Source organism: Athene noctua, chromosome 1 (assembly GCF_965140245.1).
Source record: "Athene noctua chromosome 1, bAthNoc1.hap1.1, whole genome shotgun sequence".
Classification (NCBI taxonomy): Eukaryota; Metazoa; Chordata; class Aves; order Strigiformes; family Strigidae; genus Athene; species Athene noctua.
The window spans coordinates 205,182,434-205,200,309 of record NC_134037.1 but is presented as its reverse complement, the minus strand read 5'-3'; the positions used below and the strand labels follow the sequence as shown (position 1 = coordinate 205,200,309).

Below are 17,876 nucleotides of genomic sequence, written 5' to 3'. Positions count from 1 at the left end.
TTTCAACAAGAACCAAAGACGATGTACCACAGAAGTTAAATGCAAACTTGTTGTTTAACTTCCTCCGCCGCCATCTCAAGTAATAACAGTCCTCACTTCCAAAAGAGGTTTTGTTTTTTGAGTTTCATCTTTCCTTTGCCTTCTAATGTGAAACTTATTCATTTCTTTCCAAGGCTCTACAGTCTTCTTTGCCAAATGCCTACAATTATCACCTCAATTCTAATCCTCCCCCCTCTTCTGGCTGGTGAAAGTAATTTTTTCATTTGACTTCACTCTTGTTATTCATGATGGCTGTTTATTCTTAGAACTCTTCTTTTTGGCATTAGTAGCAGCCCAACTATTTTCATGCTCCTTTACCAGTTCCAAGTTACTTTCCTTCTTTAAGCTCCTTTTCCCTCTAGACAATTCTATCCTACATAGATTTTTTCTTCAGGGTCTGACGAAGAACATAGAACTGAAACTAACATCTTCATAAGGCCAGGTAATTCTGCAAAGTTCTTAGCAGAGTTTCTTCATCCATGTGAAATTTATTTAGGTGAACTAGAAGAAATGTATACACTTATGAAGCAAGCAAGGACCATGTACCTAAATGCAAATTTGCCGTAAAAGGACTGAGGATGGTGTACTGAAAAGTAACCTTGCTCCTAGCAAAATAAGTGTTTTAAGTAAACAAATGGAGAAGTCCCAGATGACTCAAAACATGAAACATAAAGCAGAATACTAGAATTGCTATTACAGTTGAGTTACTTCTCAGTTAAGGTGACTTTTTAGCACACAGGCCACCTGACACTAATTTACTTCAAAGTAGAATTCAAATCAAAGTATTAATACAAGCTGCACAGGAAGGTGTCAAAAGCACAGAACATGGTATACAAACCAGGGCAGGCAGTAAAGAAAGCATCAAGCTACTTTGCTTTTGACCTCTCTTTAAGATGGGAGAAGAAAGAAACATGAACATCAGGCTGCCACGCAGGGGGCTGCAGGAAGATTCACAAGCCTAAAAGTCCACCCTGAGGATATTGTGTGCAGGTAAAAGTCTTTGCCATCTCACAGCCAACCTAACCAAAGGCCCTGGCTTCACTAGCAAAACGCATTTCATGACCTTGCCTCAGGACAAAGAACATTTGAGACTCAGAACACTGCCACACACACATGTGCATAGTCTTTTGTCTGAGAGCTGATCACCTCCCAAGACAGGCCTTAGGAAGCTTGAAGACTTACTTGCTGGGGAAGGACATGAAGTTTGATTTCAAAGCTGTCAACAAAACTTGTACCAGAGGGCTTGAAGCACAAATATTCTTTGAACAATAATGCTGACATGCACTGGACTGTTAATAACAAATATATACCAGAGATAGAAAACACATATCTCCTCAATGCTGCTGGGGCAAAAGAGTCTATGAATGTCATCAGATGCTATGATGCAGGTTACAATGAGTGTGCACCTCAGCAATGACAAAGTACAGCAGCATCTTCAAGGGAGAAAAAAAAATCGTGTGTGAAACATAAAACTCAACATAGGTCTTGGTACCAAAGTTTAATAGTACTGTTTGAGCCAGATGCAGCTGCTCATTGACCTTGAGTTTTGTACACAAGAGGTACAAAAGAAAACTTGGACCGTATGATCCTTGAGGTCCCTTTCAACCTGGTATTCTATGATTCTACTTTATGGATTTAATTCTCATCTAAGAGATAAAAATGGATTCCAGTTCAGACAACGTTCTTGTTAAAGAATCAGAAAACCATCAATAAGACTCTTTAACCAGCAACTGCTTTCAGATCCATGACCAAAACTCACTTCCCTTTTGCTTTCTATCCTCACTTCCCAAGGAGTTTTAAAGATCACTTCATCATGAAAAGTTGCTTTTCCAGACCCCAAGGACTACTCTGACCCTTGAGAGCAAATTACATGTTTTATATATCTGCTGAAACATACATTTGTTTGTCTTAAATTTTATTTTGGTTAAGCAGATCTAAGATAATAAAATGCACTTTAGTGCCATTTATAAAGTGGCCAAGATTTCAATACATACAAAGTAACCCGCTGCATCCAGAATTACAGTTGGATTATTCATTCTTTAGAAGTGACACAGGACATATTGCAAAGTAAAAGTAGATGGAAGCTGATGCAGATTGTACAAATACAGTTAGTACCTTATATAAGTAGACAACTGAGAAAGAAGGAAAATTGTATGAAGCAAGTGAAAACAAGAAGAAACACATCAGAAACTGCAGTGAACACAGACTACAAAATGAGCAAAAGCAGGAGTAAATTAAGGATGCGTAAAATGGTCATTCCACTGATTGTGGTATTTTCTCTGTGTTGGTATTCAAAATACAGCAGTAAGCCCTTACTGGTACAGGATATCTAAAAAGCTGGTTTACTTACCATTTTCTCTGTAAAAAAATGAAATCATCCCATTTGAAATGCATACAAAATGTTTTTTTAGATATATCCCAATTTCCATACACGTGCAGGAACGTGTATTAGTTCTCATCCTTTTATTGCTTGATATACCATATTGTATATTTTCCATGCATTGATTTTGCATCAGGCAACAGTAAAGTGGTGATTTCTAGTTAAGAGTTTATATCCTGAGGCTTTACACTTCTCACTTTAATTACTGCTGGGAAGAGAATGCAATGGAAGCTGAGGAGAACATTTCTACAGGACAAATAAAAGCACTTGCTTAACTCTGCAATCATTAGAACTGTGAAGGTACAAGACAGTTAGCAATTATATTGTCAGTCTAGCAGTGTGACTTGGATCTTATGAAGAACACCACCTCACACCAGAACAAAGGCCACCACCACCTTATGCCACATGGCTGAAGGGTAAATTTTACCACATCAAAGAACTAATCCTACAGCCCTCTATGCCGCAAATAAGCATCACACTTCGTTTTAACTAGCTGAGAGAAATAAGTAATACAAGAACTATGAAAATAATTCAAAATAAAGAAAAGCACAGCACATTTGCAAGCAAAGACTTACCAGCGTAGCAAAAAGATGATACAGTATAAAATAAATAGCAACTACTGGTGCCCACATATGTCCTACAGCATTCAGTGTCTGATCCATGACATCCACCCATCCTTCCTGTGTGAGAATCTGAAACATTGACATGAACGCCTGCAAGAAAAAGAATTACAAACATATTAACAATTCACAAATTGTATTAATATGGTTTTATTGACACATTCCTCAAACTGATTTAACAGAGCACAACACCTGTTTTGGTTCATTTTTAAAATATTAATAAACAACTTATTTCAGTTTTTAAAGCCAGGTGAAATGGTACTCCAGAGCTAAAGGAGAAATAGCTATCTCAACCTTTGACTAAACTGTAATCTGCATTTTGTAAGCATAGTCCTAGCTTCATTAGCCCATATGAAGAGCTTTTTGGTTTCCTCCAGGACTGACAATATAGAAAAAACATCTTGAGCATCACAGAACATTGTTTTGAATGTTATACTGTATAATGTGATTTTTTAATTTACTCTTCTGTGTTGCCTCTCTATAAATATGCCTATAATAAAGTGTTATAATTGTGACCATACATTTATGTTAATAGCAAAAGCATTCTAGGCACCCCATAGATGTGACTAACTAATGCAACACAAGGTCCTAGTACTTCCACTCTGTTTCAGCCAGATTCTTCCCCTTATACATTTTGCAAATAGCATTCCTTGTGGAATTGTTCCTGTAACATTTTCAAATCCCTTCAGACCAGGGATACGTGTCAAAAATAGAGGGAATAATGGAAATGTTCCAACCGTCTTTGGTGATGGGGATTAATCCAGATAAGCCTAGAACCAAGATGTCTTACACCTTCGAAACCCCAACTTGAGCCTACAGCACAGAACAGAATCTAACTCAACATAAACAATGTGTGAGCATGACACGTACATCATACACAGACACTGAGGACTGTGCTCTGCCTCAGCCACGGAAGTTTGCCTATAGTATTAAAGTGAAGTGTGGATCTTGACAGTCTTAAATCTCTCAGTGAGGCCAAACCTTTGTACAAGTTCCTCTCGCCTTTGCCTGACATCAAAAGTACTGCCCAGACAGCAAAGATGAAAGCTGATATCTTACTGACAATTAATATGTAACAAAAGTGTTAGAAACTGAAGATTTCTATTAACAATGTAGCTTCCAGATAATAGGATTACTCGAATTCAGAATGCTGACACAGTAATAAAGATATATTAAGTTTATGCTCAGTGCACTTGACACCCCCTGAAACAGCAGATTAACACAATAATGCACTTGGCACAAAGAGAACAGAACTCATCTTGTCGTACCCATGAGAAAAAGGACCTGGAGAGCCCTTCACATCAATTTACCCTAAACCCAAATGCATGCTGGAAAGGCGAAAACATGTAGATGTATAAACTTAAGTGCTTCATAAACAATAAAATGTGTTCTAATTAATTTTTAAAGCTTCTAGCAAAACTAACTGGGGGGGACTTCAAAGTTTATATTACTAACTACAGATAAGTACTTTGCTTGGGCTCTTTATCAAATTTGAAGAGTTTTTCAAACAGAACAATGTCTTCTCTAAGCAGTTTCTCCCAAGGCAAATAGGACCCTTAAGGTTACACCCACACTCTTAAGGGAGTCCACTCCAGGCTGTGATTTCTACCCTGCAGTGTAGGCTGTTTTACTCTAGAGCAGATTATCCATGTGTATGCATGCAGCATGTGGTCCTGCATCTCCTCCTGGCCCTATGTGATGTCCCTATGGTCACAACATATCATCAGTATTTGGTGATAAGGAGCTGGTTCCAACTACCTGAAATAATAAGAAGGATGTGGCATAGTTTGCCGCATGTTGTTTCTGTCTTATGAAATCAATACGCTTAAAATCTGAAAGGAGGGCCTGAAAGTGCAACGCTTTCTGGGGTGGTGTAGGAGGGCTGAGTAAGGCAGGAACAATCTGATCTGCTGCATCTTGGTATGCAAGGCACTGCAAAAAAGGCACTGCCTTTTTGGAGTGCCCAGCTAGAGGGACCTATTCCCCTGCTCATGCCTAGGGATTGGGATTGTCTGGGAGAGAGTTCACTGGAAGCAGGAAGAAGGTTAACAACTAAGCAGTATCAGGAGGCCAGTGCTTCAGCTCAGTGTCTGACCCTCTCTCACTGATCATTGATAAGGATCCTAGCACTAAAGTTTCTTCTCCTCTGTCCATTACAACCAGTACATATTTTAAAGTACAAAAATTGGATCATATTGCATCTAGAACATGTTCAGAGGAAGAACAGTGCATTTTTACTTCGGTGGGCAGTCCTCAAACATTTAGCTGCTAAGGGCTTTGTAAAAGATTTACCCACCTACTCTTACAAAAAAACCCCACACCAGAAACCAGGTCAGTTTCTTACTGCTGTTATGTTCTGTGGCACTCTGAAGCAAACAGAAGCATAGACACACTGTTAGGCTAAGATCAAGGAGTTTGAGAGCTATTTTTACAGTTGCTTTTCAGAAGTAAATGACACTAATCAAATTTTCAGAGATGATTAAGCCTACAGGTCCAAATCACTCACAAGAAGTGAGGTTAAGGTGTATGTGGAACAGATCAAGGCATCCAATGTTAGCAGTTGCACACAATGGGAGATGAAGTTAAACTTAAGACTTTAAGTTTTACATCAGCAACATCTTGACCAAATGTAATGTCTCAACCTTTCCTTTGAACACAGATCCCACAGAGAACAAAGGCTAGCATAAACTAAAAGCAGCAGAGAAAACTGCCTGAAACTACTTTTCTGTAATTTCTTTATATCAGCTAAAAATCTTTGCTATGTCATGTATTAAGAGGGCCCAAATACTAGGGCTGGAATTTGCACAGTGCCCTCTATTTTAAGTTCCCATCAGTAACCTTGGCCTTAACTAGCATGCTGCCAGCCTGCAGGCAGATCCTCCCTTTGAATTAGTGTCCCTGCTCATACACACAGACTCCTTGCACTGAGCAAAACTGCAAACTCTTATTGATTCCTTTCCTCACAAAAAATCATGATGAGGGTCCTGCAAAAAAACCCCAACCTGAACAAGTGTTATCTAGCTATGCAAAACACTTCCCCATGCAAAACAGGCAGAGAAGGAAACATCTGGGATCTTTAGCAAGGAAGGGCCTTCTGTAGCCAGAGGAGCACGTATGGAACAAGCAGGAAATTCAACCTCCTTTATAGCTGCCAGTGGCACTTGAGGGTGAAGACAACACCCCATCAGTGCTCAACACCGATTCTCAGCTTCCCTTTGTCAGGGGGAGGTGAAGCTAAATCAGGCAGCTGCTGTTTCCTTGAGCTCAGAGCACCTCTGGAGCCAGTGGTGGTCATACCTGACTGGTGTGACACTCCTTGCTGAATTACAAGGTAGGCACTACGTGAATACACCCCACTACTGGCTTTAAAAATACCTTAGGGACTGGATAATTGAACCAGTGCAGTATCCTTTCTTCTGAATCAGACTAAATTACTGTAGTTTATTGCTTTTAAAAAATATATATTTTTATTAATCATTCAATGTATAAAGATACCTCCAATACTACATTGTGGAACCCTCATTAATACAATCACTAGATTAATTTGGAAAAGACATTCTTTTAATATCATACAATTCTAATCTTCTATCTAAAACATTTGTCCGTCAGCGTGTAGCTATAAAAAGATGGCCTTTCACTATAATTTAAATTTTATTATAACATTAAAGTCCAGTATATGACAAACATTAGTTTTAAGAAAATAACACAGTGCAAAATGAATATGTGCTTTGCATCCAGCAATCTCCTTTGGAGCAAGTTATTTTTAGCTGAAAGGTATACTTTCCACTGTTTATTTTAAAATTAATTTGAAATGCAACTAGCTGACAGAATCAACATCTGTGAAGATGAGACTTAGAGATTTATGCAAATGGTGGTTTTCTGAATTAATTCGTGTTATAGAAAAGACTCAATTTCTTTGAGTGTTTATGCCCTATTACTTAATTAGATGTTTTGATGATGGAAGTCAAACTATCTTTTTATTCATAGTGGAAGATTGGCAAAGGTTCAGTGGAATATACGAGCCGAAGTGCCAGTTCTGTCATCTGTCCAACTGTTCTAGGGGTGGTGCCGTACAGATCACTACTTAATGTACTTGACTTGTAACTGCTGCTTGTCCATAAAATATTATGGGCCAAATCCCAATGGCCTTATTTATGGAAGCAGTCCTACAATAAGTGAGATTACTTCTGCAAATTAAGCTAAGATTTAGAGCAGTGCTGGGAAATGCTTGCAATCTATTCTACTTGTGTAAACTTACCTTTTTCTCCTAACATAGTTAAGAGTGCTCAATAACATCCTGAGAGAAGAGTAGCTGTCTTGTAAAAATGTGGCAGTGGCACTGAGATTGTAACTGCATCAGAGAATTTAGACTGCAGTGTTCAGCTTTTTTAATGGATGATGCTTAGATTGAACAAACATTTCATAACTTGAGCTTTCTCCAAGCTCAAGGCTAGGAGTAAAGTCCTGGTTTTGCTGAAGACTGGTGGATTTTTTGCAGCTGAGATCAGTTGGGCCTGGCTTTCATCTTGTGTGACCCATTTAAAAGAAGAGCAGCATCTCCAACTTTGTAACTTGAGACACTGAGTAGACAGTATATGGCCCCAAACCCCAAGGGAAACCAGGGCACGGAAGTCAGAGACACTAACACCATGGGTTTTTTTCCATATAGTGAATTTTAGAATTTTTTAGTGGCCATTTTATACCAATGCTTTTGAACAGACCACCCCATCCTATTCTTTCTTCAGGGGGTCCATCCGCCCCCCAACCTTCTCATGGCTCAATCTGCGCAGCCCAAGAACACATGCAAAATGAGATGGCAGATCAGTTAAAAACAGTATAGCAAAGATCAATATTTTTATACTTAGTATTGGAGAGAAAACCAGTGCATTTGGGAAGTTGCAATGGCCAAAAGAAGGGTGAAATTTGTAGCCATGGCAACACTGAGTTTGTGCCTATTGACTGTTGTCAGGAAACCATGTGAAAACATGCAATTTAGAGGCATTAGTGAAAGGAGGAGGTCTACTTGTTCAAAACCCATACTGTGCCTTCTTATAAAGCACTTACAGTTTCAAAATGATTTTAGGCTTTGTCTGCTCCAATGTAGGAAGCACTTTAATGTACAAACTCAAAATTTAGTCTCTAGTGTCACCATTTTTTGTTAGTGTGCTTGTCCTCTCTGTATTTGTAACTGAAAAAGTACAGGCAATAGTCCTGGCCATTTTAGGTTTGCTCTTTTTGGGGGGTAAGCTCCTAAAAGTTTATCTTAGTGAATTCTGCTATTGCAGACCTTGTATCATCTGCTACATCATGCTGTAATGCAAGCATGTCTTCAGTCATGTTTTGGAAATAATACATTCCAGGCAATGTATTCAAAGCAGACGGAATGAGTGGGAAATCCCAGAGCTTTTGCTAGGAAGACACATTCCTTTGGAGGGACACCATCACTTACACCATCAAACACAATTTTTGAGTACAAAATTTTCACTGACCCTATTAACTTATTAAGAGATGTTTCACTAAAGCCTGAAAAAAGAAATCACATACTGTAAATGATACTTCTGAAACATTCATAACAAGGTGAATATGTATACAAATAAACAATAACAAAAATATAAGGAGAGACCCTTGCTTCTGGCTATCATATAAAAAGTATTAAAAACATTTCAGTTCACTCTTTTATTACTGGGAACAGGTCTTCTGATTTTCCAAAACTCATATCAGAAAATAGAAAACAAGTTTAGATATTTTTTTCTTTGCAACAAGCTGTGTAATTTGCTGGAGAAAATATTTTCTCACTCTTCAAACATGCATTTAGTATATATGTATATCTGTTAAAAATTCAGTATGATAGAAGCTCTTATTGCAGCTTAAATGGCCTCAGATTGAAATGTTCAAAATAATTTAAAACTTTACTATCATCTTGATATATCTTGGCAATGTTTTACTACAAATGGTTCTTTCTCAGATACTTATATCAATTTATCTAGTTAAAATGTGCAGGTGGTTGTGAATCTCATTTTAATTATACTACAATAATTCTTTCAGGACTTTCATTGCTATTTTGCATAAATAAAAAATATAATTCTAAAGCAAAATTCCATGGTGATTTTAAACTTGCTGTCAGAAGTTTTTTTCAGAAGTTATACATGGGAGATGGGCATACAATATGGCGGTAGTATCACCCAGTTTAGAGACAGAGGCCTGACTTCATTAGAAAAGTTTAAGGTGGTTTGTTGTTTGCTTTTTTTTTTTTTCTTCAGCATTTAAAAAATGCATTATACTGAATTCTTAAGTCACAGAATTGTAGAATACCAGGTTGAAAGGGACCTCAAGGATCACCCAGTCCAACATTTCCTGGTAAAAGCACGGTCCAGACAAGCTGGCCCAGCACCCTGTCCAGCTGAATCCTCAAAGTATCCAACGTTGGGAAATACACCACTTCCTTGAAGAGATTATTCCACTGGCTAATTGTTCTCACTGTGAAAAATTTTCCTCTTTTGTCCAGTCAGAAACTCCCCTTGAGTAAATTGTATCCACTACCCCTGTCTTTCCATGTGACTCCTTGTAAAAAGGGAGTTTCCATCTTCTTTCTAGCCACCCTTAAAATGTTGGAACATAGTGATAAAGTCTCCCTTAGGAACCCAGTTCTCTTAGACTTTCTTCACATGGCAGGTTTCCCAGTGCCTTGATCATCTTTGTGGCTCTTCTCTGGACTCTTTCCAGCCTGTCCACATCTTTTTTGTATAGCAGAGACCAAGACTGAACACAGTATTTAAGGTGTGGCCTGACAAGCACTGAGTAGGTTGGGATAATGAATTATTTATCTCTGCTGGTGATGCCCTTGTTGATGCAACCCAGCATCCCGTTGGCTTTCTTTGCTGCTGCAGCACACTGTTCACTCATATTGAGCTGATTGTCCACCAGGACCCCCAGGTCCCTTTCCACAGAGCTACTCCCCAGCCAGGTAGATCCCAGCCTGTGCTGCACTCCTGGATTATGTTTTCCCGGGGTGCAAGACCTTACACTTGTCCTTGCTGAACTTCACAAGGGTCTTGTTAGCTCACTCTTCCAGCCTATCCAGGTCATCCTGCAGGGTGGGTCTCCCTTGCAAAGTGTCCACTTCCCCACTCAGTTTGGTATCATCAGCAAATGGTCAAACATCATCAGGGTACACCTGATCCCATCATCCAGACTGCTTATGAAGATATTAAACAGCACTGGGGACCCCACTTGTGATGGGTTCCCAGTTTGAAAAAAGAGCTATTTCCCACCACCCACTGGGTGCAGCCTGTCAGCCAGTTCCCCACCCACCACACACACCACTGGTCTAGACATAATGCATCACTTTCTCTAGGAGGAGGCTATAGGAAACTGTATTGAAAGCCTTGGAGAAATCCAGGTAGACAATGTTGACTGCCTGCCCCACAGCAACCAAGCAGGTCACTTTGTCATAGAAGGCAATCAGGTTTGTCAAGCATGATTTACCCTTGATGAATCCATGATGGCTTTTCCCAGTCATGTGCTTCATTTGACTTGTGATAGCCCCCAGAAGGATTCACTCCATAACTTTCTCAGGGACTGAAGTATGACTGATGAGCCTATAATATCCTGGATCCTCCTTGAGGCCCTTCTTGTAGATGAGGGTGATATTAGCTTCTTTCAGTCTTCTGGGATGTCCCCCAGTCTCTATGACTTCTCAAAGATTATGGAGAGCAGCCTTGCAATGACGTCAGGCAGCTCTCTTAACACCCTCAGGTGGATAACGGCAGGGTCCATCGATTTCTAGGGGTCAGGATCCTGTAATAGTTCACATACCAACTCTACCTTCACTGACAGTGGGTCTGTGTTTGCATCAACCTGGATTTTTGTTCCGAAGGCCTGGAGCCCAACAGTGCTGGTAAAGACAGATCCTACTGGCTGCTCTTCTAAGCACATTTTCCAGAACAGAAAGCATGGTGTGACATTATTCCCTGTGGGTAGGTATTTTTTGTCTTACATTTGATGGCTGGCTTCCCATACATCCAGTCCAGGTTGATAATTACAAATTGTTGCCTAGCCATTTTGTTTGCTAAATGCCTGACCCTTGAGGCTGCCTTATTCATTGTTATTTAATTGTTCCAACCAATGCACTTTCACTAAAATAAATACATTGGATAACCAAGCTGGAATGACAGAAACAAATAAATCGTCACTGGAACCAATCCATGTACACTCAGTCTAATCCATTATTAAAGAAATGTCAGTACTTTCATTCAGAACAGTGTGCTTCAATAAATACATTAGCTCCAATTTCCCCTGATTTTCAATGTTCTGTTCTGAATTAATGCAATGCCCATAAATATCCATTATTTAAACCCAAAAGGCAAACAGTTATTTTGTCAATGCAGACAGGTTTAATAACCCTGTGCAAAACAAGCATTCCTGTGCGAACCAAGAACAACCACTTTCATAATATATAGATCATGTGTAGACATGTTTTATATAAATTTTGTGGCTAATATTCACAACTGTGCACATAAATCCTCTTTCTGTAACATGCTAGAGTACCCTTAAGCCACATGCTTTGCTGTGTCATCATCAGGGTGCATACATAAATTTCTATATATTCCCTCAACAGCAGAAATAGAATACCTAGCCCAAAGAAAGGCAAACTTCACTATCGAAGAACTACAGGAAGACTGTTACACCCAGAAAATATGATTCTTCTATCTACACATATGGAGATAAACTGCTCCCTCATTCTCAGAAGGAAAGACAGCTAATATAATAACAAATACGATAGAATCATAGAATCATTTAGGCTAGAAAAGACCTTTAAGATCATCATGTCCAGCTGTTAACCTAACACTGTCAAGTCCACCACCGGTGGTAAGAAAATATATTATCAATGCCAAGAAAATAATAATAAGCAGTGAGCAATCGACGCTTTTTATACTTGCCCGGGGAAAGGTTGTAAATCTATCCAGTTCTTCCACAAAACAAAACATCTGTAAACTGATTGCAGACATTACAATTAAAAGGCTGGCAGTAAATACCACCAAACTCCCAAGTTTTTTTCCTGGTCCAAATATCTTATACACAAAATCCTCCAAGGCAGGAGAAATCTTTATAAGCCGAACTACTCTAAGAACCTGCAAACAAAGAGAAAATACAACTGTATTAATTATTTGATTATCACATTAATCAACAACTTTTCACAGAATCAGAGACTTCAAGGCCGAAAAGGGAGGTTATCAGGTTACAAGTTATCAGGTACAAGATATCAGGTTGCTATCGCTTGTAACAGACCACAAGTTGGGTGTTAGGTTAAGTACACAAGCCTTGGAACGTGTCAGGTTTTCTCTATAATTATCTTGGCTTGCCTGGAGATTTGTTTTAGCTAGCAACAGCAGTCACCCAACGACCAGGTAATGTTAACCTATTTTGTCTTTTGCTTAGGTTTTTACGACTGTGTGGTGTAACCTTATTGTTACATATCTCTTTTTTTCTAACATATAGTAATAACAAGCTGTAATCTTGCATAGAATGAGCTATCTATGATACCTTCATAAAATGCAGCATTGAGGCATACAGGAATGGGATGACAGCAGAGATCCTGATAGTACAGGCATGGGAGGATACTCAAGGACCCCAAGTCTATAATCAACTCACTGATCATGAAGAGTCATCACAGAAATGCAACTGGGTAAAGCTGCTTTTTGGGGTAACAAAGGGAACAAAAGACACAGGCAAAACACACCACAGATAGTAAATCTGAATGTAATGTGAAATTACAGACCAATGAAGGTTTATAGTGTGTTACCAAACATAAGAACAGCTTCGGGCAGAGGTCAAAATACATCAGTCTACATTTAGCAACTGAGAATCTACTGCAGTGCTAGGTAAATTGCTCCAGGTTGAATATCATCACTGTTAAAAATTCATACTTATTCTATATGGACAGGGTCCTGAACAGTCTTTGAAGCAAGCTCTGCTTTGAGCAGCAGGCTAGATGACTTTGCCAGGCCGCTTCCAATACAGATTTTTCTATGATTCGATGTTACATCAGGTTAAATATTCACATAAAGAACTACCAGCTCTTCTTCCACAGGTCCATTTTAGTTTCAATTCCATTTCCATTTCAGTGACCCAAAGCAAAATTGCTTGGCATTGTGTACCATATAACCTAACAAGTTTGGTAATGAACATACTTTGCTATTTCATACTATATACAACAAAGGAAATTTTGGGCGGCATTTCTCAATATCAGAGGACGCAGCATTATGTACCACTGACATATCTGATAACTCTCAGTATTAGTGGCAGCAGAACTGTGATCATGTGTGGAACTCCTACCCCATCCACTGCTCAGTGTACCTTTGAAAACCTGCTGACAGCTCTGATTCTCCTATTTCTGCCAGTGATGGTGGCACAAACAGTGACATGAACATCAGTATCAACAAGAGGCAGTGGCAGCAACAGTATTTGCTGGAGACAACAGACAGCAGCATATGGGGCAAATGAGATTCTGCAGTTCTTACAAACAAAAAGACTCTCTAGCCCATGGTATTGCCTATATTTCCACCAGAATCATATCAAAACTGAAAGGTAGGAATTAAAGTGCCATCATAGGTTGACCTTATTTACAAGTCGAACCTATAATCTAACTACTGTGCTGCTTTTGGAGAGAAAATAAGTTTGACAGAAGTTGTTCACAGAAAGAGTTCACTCTATCTTGTAGCTTGCTAATAATGTACACCTTTGAATTCTCATGAAACTCATTTCCCTACCTATCTGCCAGGTATGCAGAATATGCTAATCATCTAGGCTTTACTGCCAAAGAGGAGAGAGAAAGAAAGTCAACTCAAGAGAGTAACTTATTCCAAACATACCAGATCCTTGTGTGAGATGGGACAAGCCTTTAGTAGTCAAAAAGGGTCCTATATACAGACGTTACACTAGACAGCTTAACTTTCACATTAGAACAAGGTGAAGATAAAGTCCTTTCTTTCACACTGGTACTGTGATCATATTAGATATAATCTAAGTACATCAAACTGGTTACCAACGCAATGACTGACAGTGAGTTGAGAGAGAGATTTCCAAGTACTATGAACATGGTGGCTTCTTACTTAGAATATCTACTCACAGTGTAAATGTTAGCTCTGTTCCCATCAATACTAGTGTTGAAACTGGTTTCAACACTGACCCCAGTGGGCTGAAGATTTCATGCTAGTCAGTATTCTGAGTTGCATTTTAGATAAACTGTATTATATGCCTTACTTTCTTCCCCCTTCCTTTGGGGAACTTCAACTGACCTTTAAGCAACACATTAATCTTATTGATACTGTCTTTTTTTTTTCATTTATTTTCATTAGGTGACAAATTGAATCTAGCAAAAGTACACTCTAATGAACATTTATGCATTCTGCGTAATTGGATTGCAAATTGTATTAAATTTAAGAGCTGTAGAAGGTGAACTATTTGGATTAAATATAAAAATATGTTAAAAACCAAATAAAATTGAAAAATACTAAAGAAGAACCAAAAGGTTTTGTTACAAAGAATGGCTACATCTCCTAAAAGGGATGATATTTATTCAGAAAATGAGTCAGCAATACTTTTCTCAAGCACAAATACAATACCATCTCTTCAGACCAGTATAGATCAAATTCAGTTTAAATCGCTCCCTTTTTTGCCGGTTCATTACATATCTCTGTCATAATATGCAAATTCTGTAATTTCTCCAGTGTTTTTCTGTGCTATAGATTATAGCCATAGAATGGTGCTCTGCTGTATTCTTTCACAGAGGGCTTTGGAAACTTTTGCATGAATGTACAGCAAATGCAAGAAAAATAGGTGGGAGTGTGGACAGTAGCCAATGTGGTGAAGACTGAATGATGTGTTGGTAATGATAAAAACCAATGAATAATGCAGACTGAAATATATGCTAAGGAAGACTAGATAAGCCAAATGATATTTCTGTTTGCTATCCTGGAATGTGTCAAATAACACTTCTGTTTTCAGTAATCTGTTTTGTCGGCTGACAAGGAACATATTTAATCTGTCATCATTAATACCTAAAGGCTTGGAAATCTGCCTAACGTCACAACGTATCCATGTGAAGAAGACATTTTGACCTTGGTTGATTTGAAAATGTGTTATCTACCTTGCCCAGAAGCTTAATTGCGAGGGAATACGGTGTGTACCTCCCTTACACACTGACATCAAAGGTAAAGTATTTTCCAACCTTACTGTCGCTTGCCTCTTAGGAGATTTGGGTTGCAAAATACAACCCAAATTCAGCATAGCAGGTGCTTCTGCTTGTAAAATGTATGTCTCATATATTTTGGAAAAAAAAAAATCACATCCTGACATTTTCTGTCATAAAAGCTAGCACATTAAAAAAAACCCAAACAACACACTACCACCCTCGCTCCATAAAATTAATTGAATTCATTAAAAAGAAGAGCCTTATAATTTTATTATCAACATCTGGTTACATTTTAATTATACTTCCAACCCTATGAGTTAGTGACGATGTTACCCATTTAGTTCAACATGTTCATAATTTATACTTAAATTTCCTAGAAATCATCAGATGTAAGTGGCTCTGCCCTAATAAATATGGATGCTATTAACTAAGTTGCTAACTGTTTTAACTTAGAACTCCCAGCTAGGTTTCCTATGTGCTTTTGCCACAAGAGTGCAATGGCATACTCCTGATAGATCATCCTTGCGGGTTAGAAATATCATGCCACGTTGCATAACAACATTTTACATATTTGAACAACAAAATCAAAGCTATAACTGTGTAGAAGCCTTCAGATGATACCAGGTGAAAGCAAAGTAGAATTTGTGCATCCTGAAAGCTTTCTCGAGCAGGTTTGTAGAACCATATTAGAAGAAACATAGGATGGCATTTGCAGAAGTCTGAAAAGGCCATCATATCTCAGTCTACACCTGGGGCACTGCTCCCCCATACTGTACTCACTTGATTACAATATGTGTCACTGTAGCTAATCACATTTATTGACAGGACTCTGATGATTTATTATTTGACTATATTGATTATTAATTATCCATCATGCCAATCCATTGCTGAATGGACAAGTATGAACACTTCGATATATCTTTTTTTAAAATCCCTTTCTTTAGCACTGTAGAATATAACACATTATAATGAATCTCAACACTTTCTCCCACAACTGGAGCAACCCTAAGCACTTGAAGGAGGATGAATAGGGAATTGGTTGGGCTGGCTGACAGAAGAAGAATCAGAAGTCTGAATTAATCAATCTTTCTTTGTCTCTTCTTCCTGCTCTTTCCCAAAGGGAAAATGTAGGAAGAGCCTCAATAAACGCACTTTCCCTCTAGATAAGAAATGATTGGAGAGCTATAAAAAACAACTCTAAGATGATTCTGGAGAAATGACCTCAGAAGACCCACAATAACTGGCAAGGAGACTCTTACTTAGGCATGTGACTGCCACAGAGATGCAGATTTGGAGAAGAAAAAACAAGTGTACCAAGGCCTTAAGGACAGAGGGCAGGAAAGCAGCAGTGGACAATACAGGAAGGTGATGCTGTAAACATCTGTATGCAAGGTTAAGGCTCAATGAAGGACAGTGAATAAACTAATCCAGAACCTATTGAACAGTGTAACTCAGACAGAAATGGGAGTTACTGAAAACAGAAAGGACTTGTAAGCAAAGTTAGGAAGAATACTATTTCTGTAAATCCACCCAATAAACATAGTTGAGAACAGATATATTTGTTATTTTAAAAGATATTCTCAGAATGAGTCAATATTGTGAGAACATCAGTAGTCTGAGAATGGAAGTAAATCAGAGCAAAATTTTGATGGGTAATGATTTTAACTGGTACACAGGGTAAAATGTAAAAGTAGCTGATCATACCTGAAAATATGTAAACTGCGAGTGATAGAGGTCTGGGTAAATATGAAGAGTGGTTCCAATTACAAGCAGCAACTCAAACTTGTGAAGAGATGAGCTGATGTATCCTGTGAAACCCAAGCACCAGATCTTCAGGAGAGCTTCTAAATCAAACAGAACTGTAAAAGCAACCTAGATGAATATATAAAACAAGAAAAATGCATTCAAAACACTGAGTTAAATTACAAGGTTCTATGTCATGATGTCTATCAAGGTTTAGTACAGCAAAAATAAAGATCTCCATAATATTTAACAAAACCACTCATATTCTAAACAGAATAAACAATCAATAATAGATTTCCTCATACTGGCTCATATTAATCCTTTAAATGCACATTTTATGATTTTTTTTTGAAATCTCAACATAGACATGGAGATTCCACAATTGGGAAGGCATGAAATAATAAAACCATCCAGCTGGCCTTTCACTTTGTGTACACAGATAAAAAGGAAAAAAATGATGAGACATTTTTTCAAAATGTGAAGCAACACATATGAGCTGTCTGAAGAATTGTAAGAGATCTAAGCAACAAAGCAAATTGTAAAGGTCTCATTTTAAAATTGCTACTTCAGTTTTTGAAAACATTCATAGTAATATGACAACCAAAACAGGTAGAAAAGGGGTGATAGGATTTAAGCATCAGAACAAATTAAAAAAAGAGGAAATTCAGATTCAGTCCAGAATTGGTAAATTTTCCCAATTTTAAAAAGAGGTGATGTTAAAGAAGTTGAGCAAAGAGAGTAAGTTACAGAAGAAGAAATCTACTTGTAGGCATTGGATGACTGTGGGATTCTTCCAGAGGCCTCTCTTGAAATATTTACACACTAAAATGCATGACATTCAGCTTGAAAAAAGGGAGACGATTTTGCATAGGTTTACATCTTTAAGATTTATTTTATCTTA

At 38.2% G+C, this 17,876-nt stretch overlaps 1 protein-coding gene across 1 annotated transcript in view; it reads right to left on the bottom strand.

The window, feature by feature from the left end:
- The window catches only part of NALCN (sodium leak channel, non-selective), a 248,446-nt gene that overhangs the window by 101,897 nt on the left and 128,673 nt on the right, over window positions 1-17,876 (bottom strand). The window contains exons 13-15 of the mRNA XM_074910888.1: window positions 16,937-17,104; window positions 11,979-12,170; window positions 2,995-3,132 (exon numbers count right to left, since the gene is read on the bottom strand). Of these exons, the coding sequence (XP_074766989.1) occupies window positions 2,995-3,132; window positions 11,979-12,170; window positions 16,937-17,104 (498 nt within the window). The remainder of the gene's footprint in view (window positions 1-2,994; window positions 3,133-11,978; window positions 12,171-16,936; window positions 17,105-17,876) is intronic.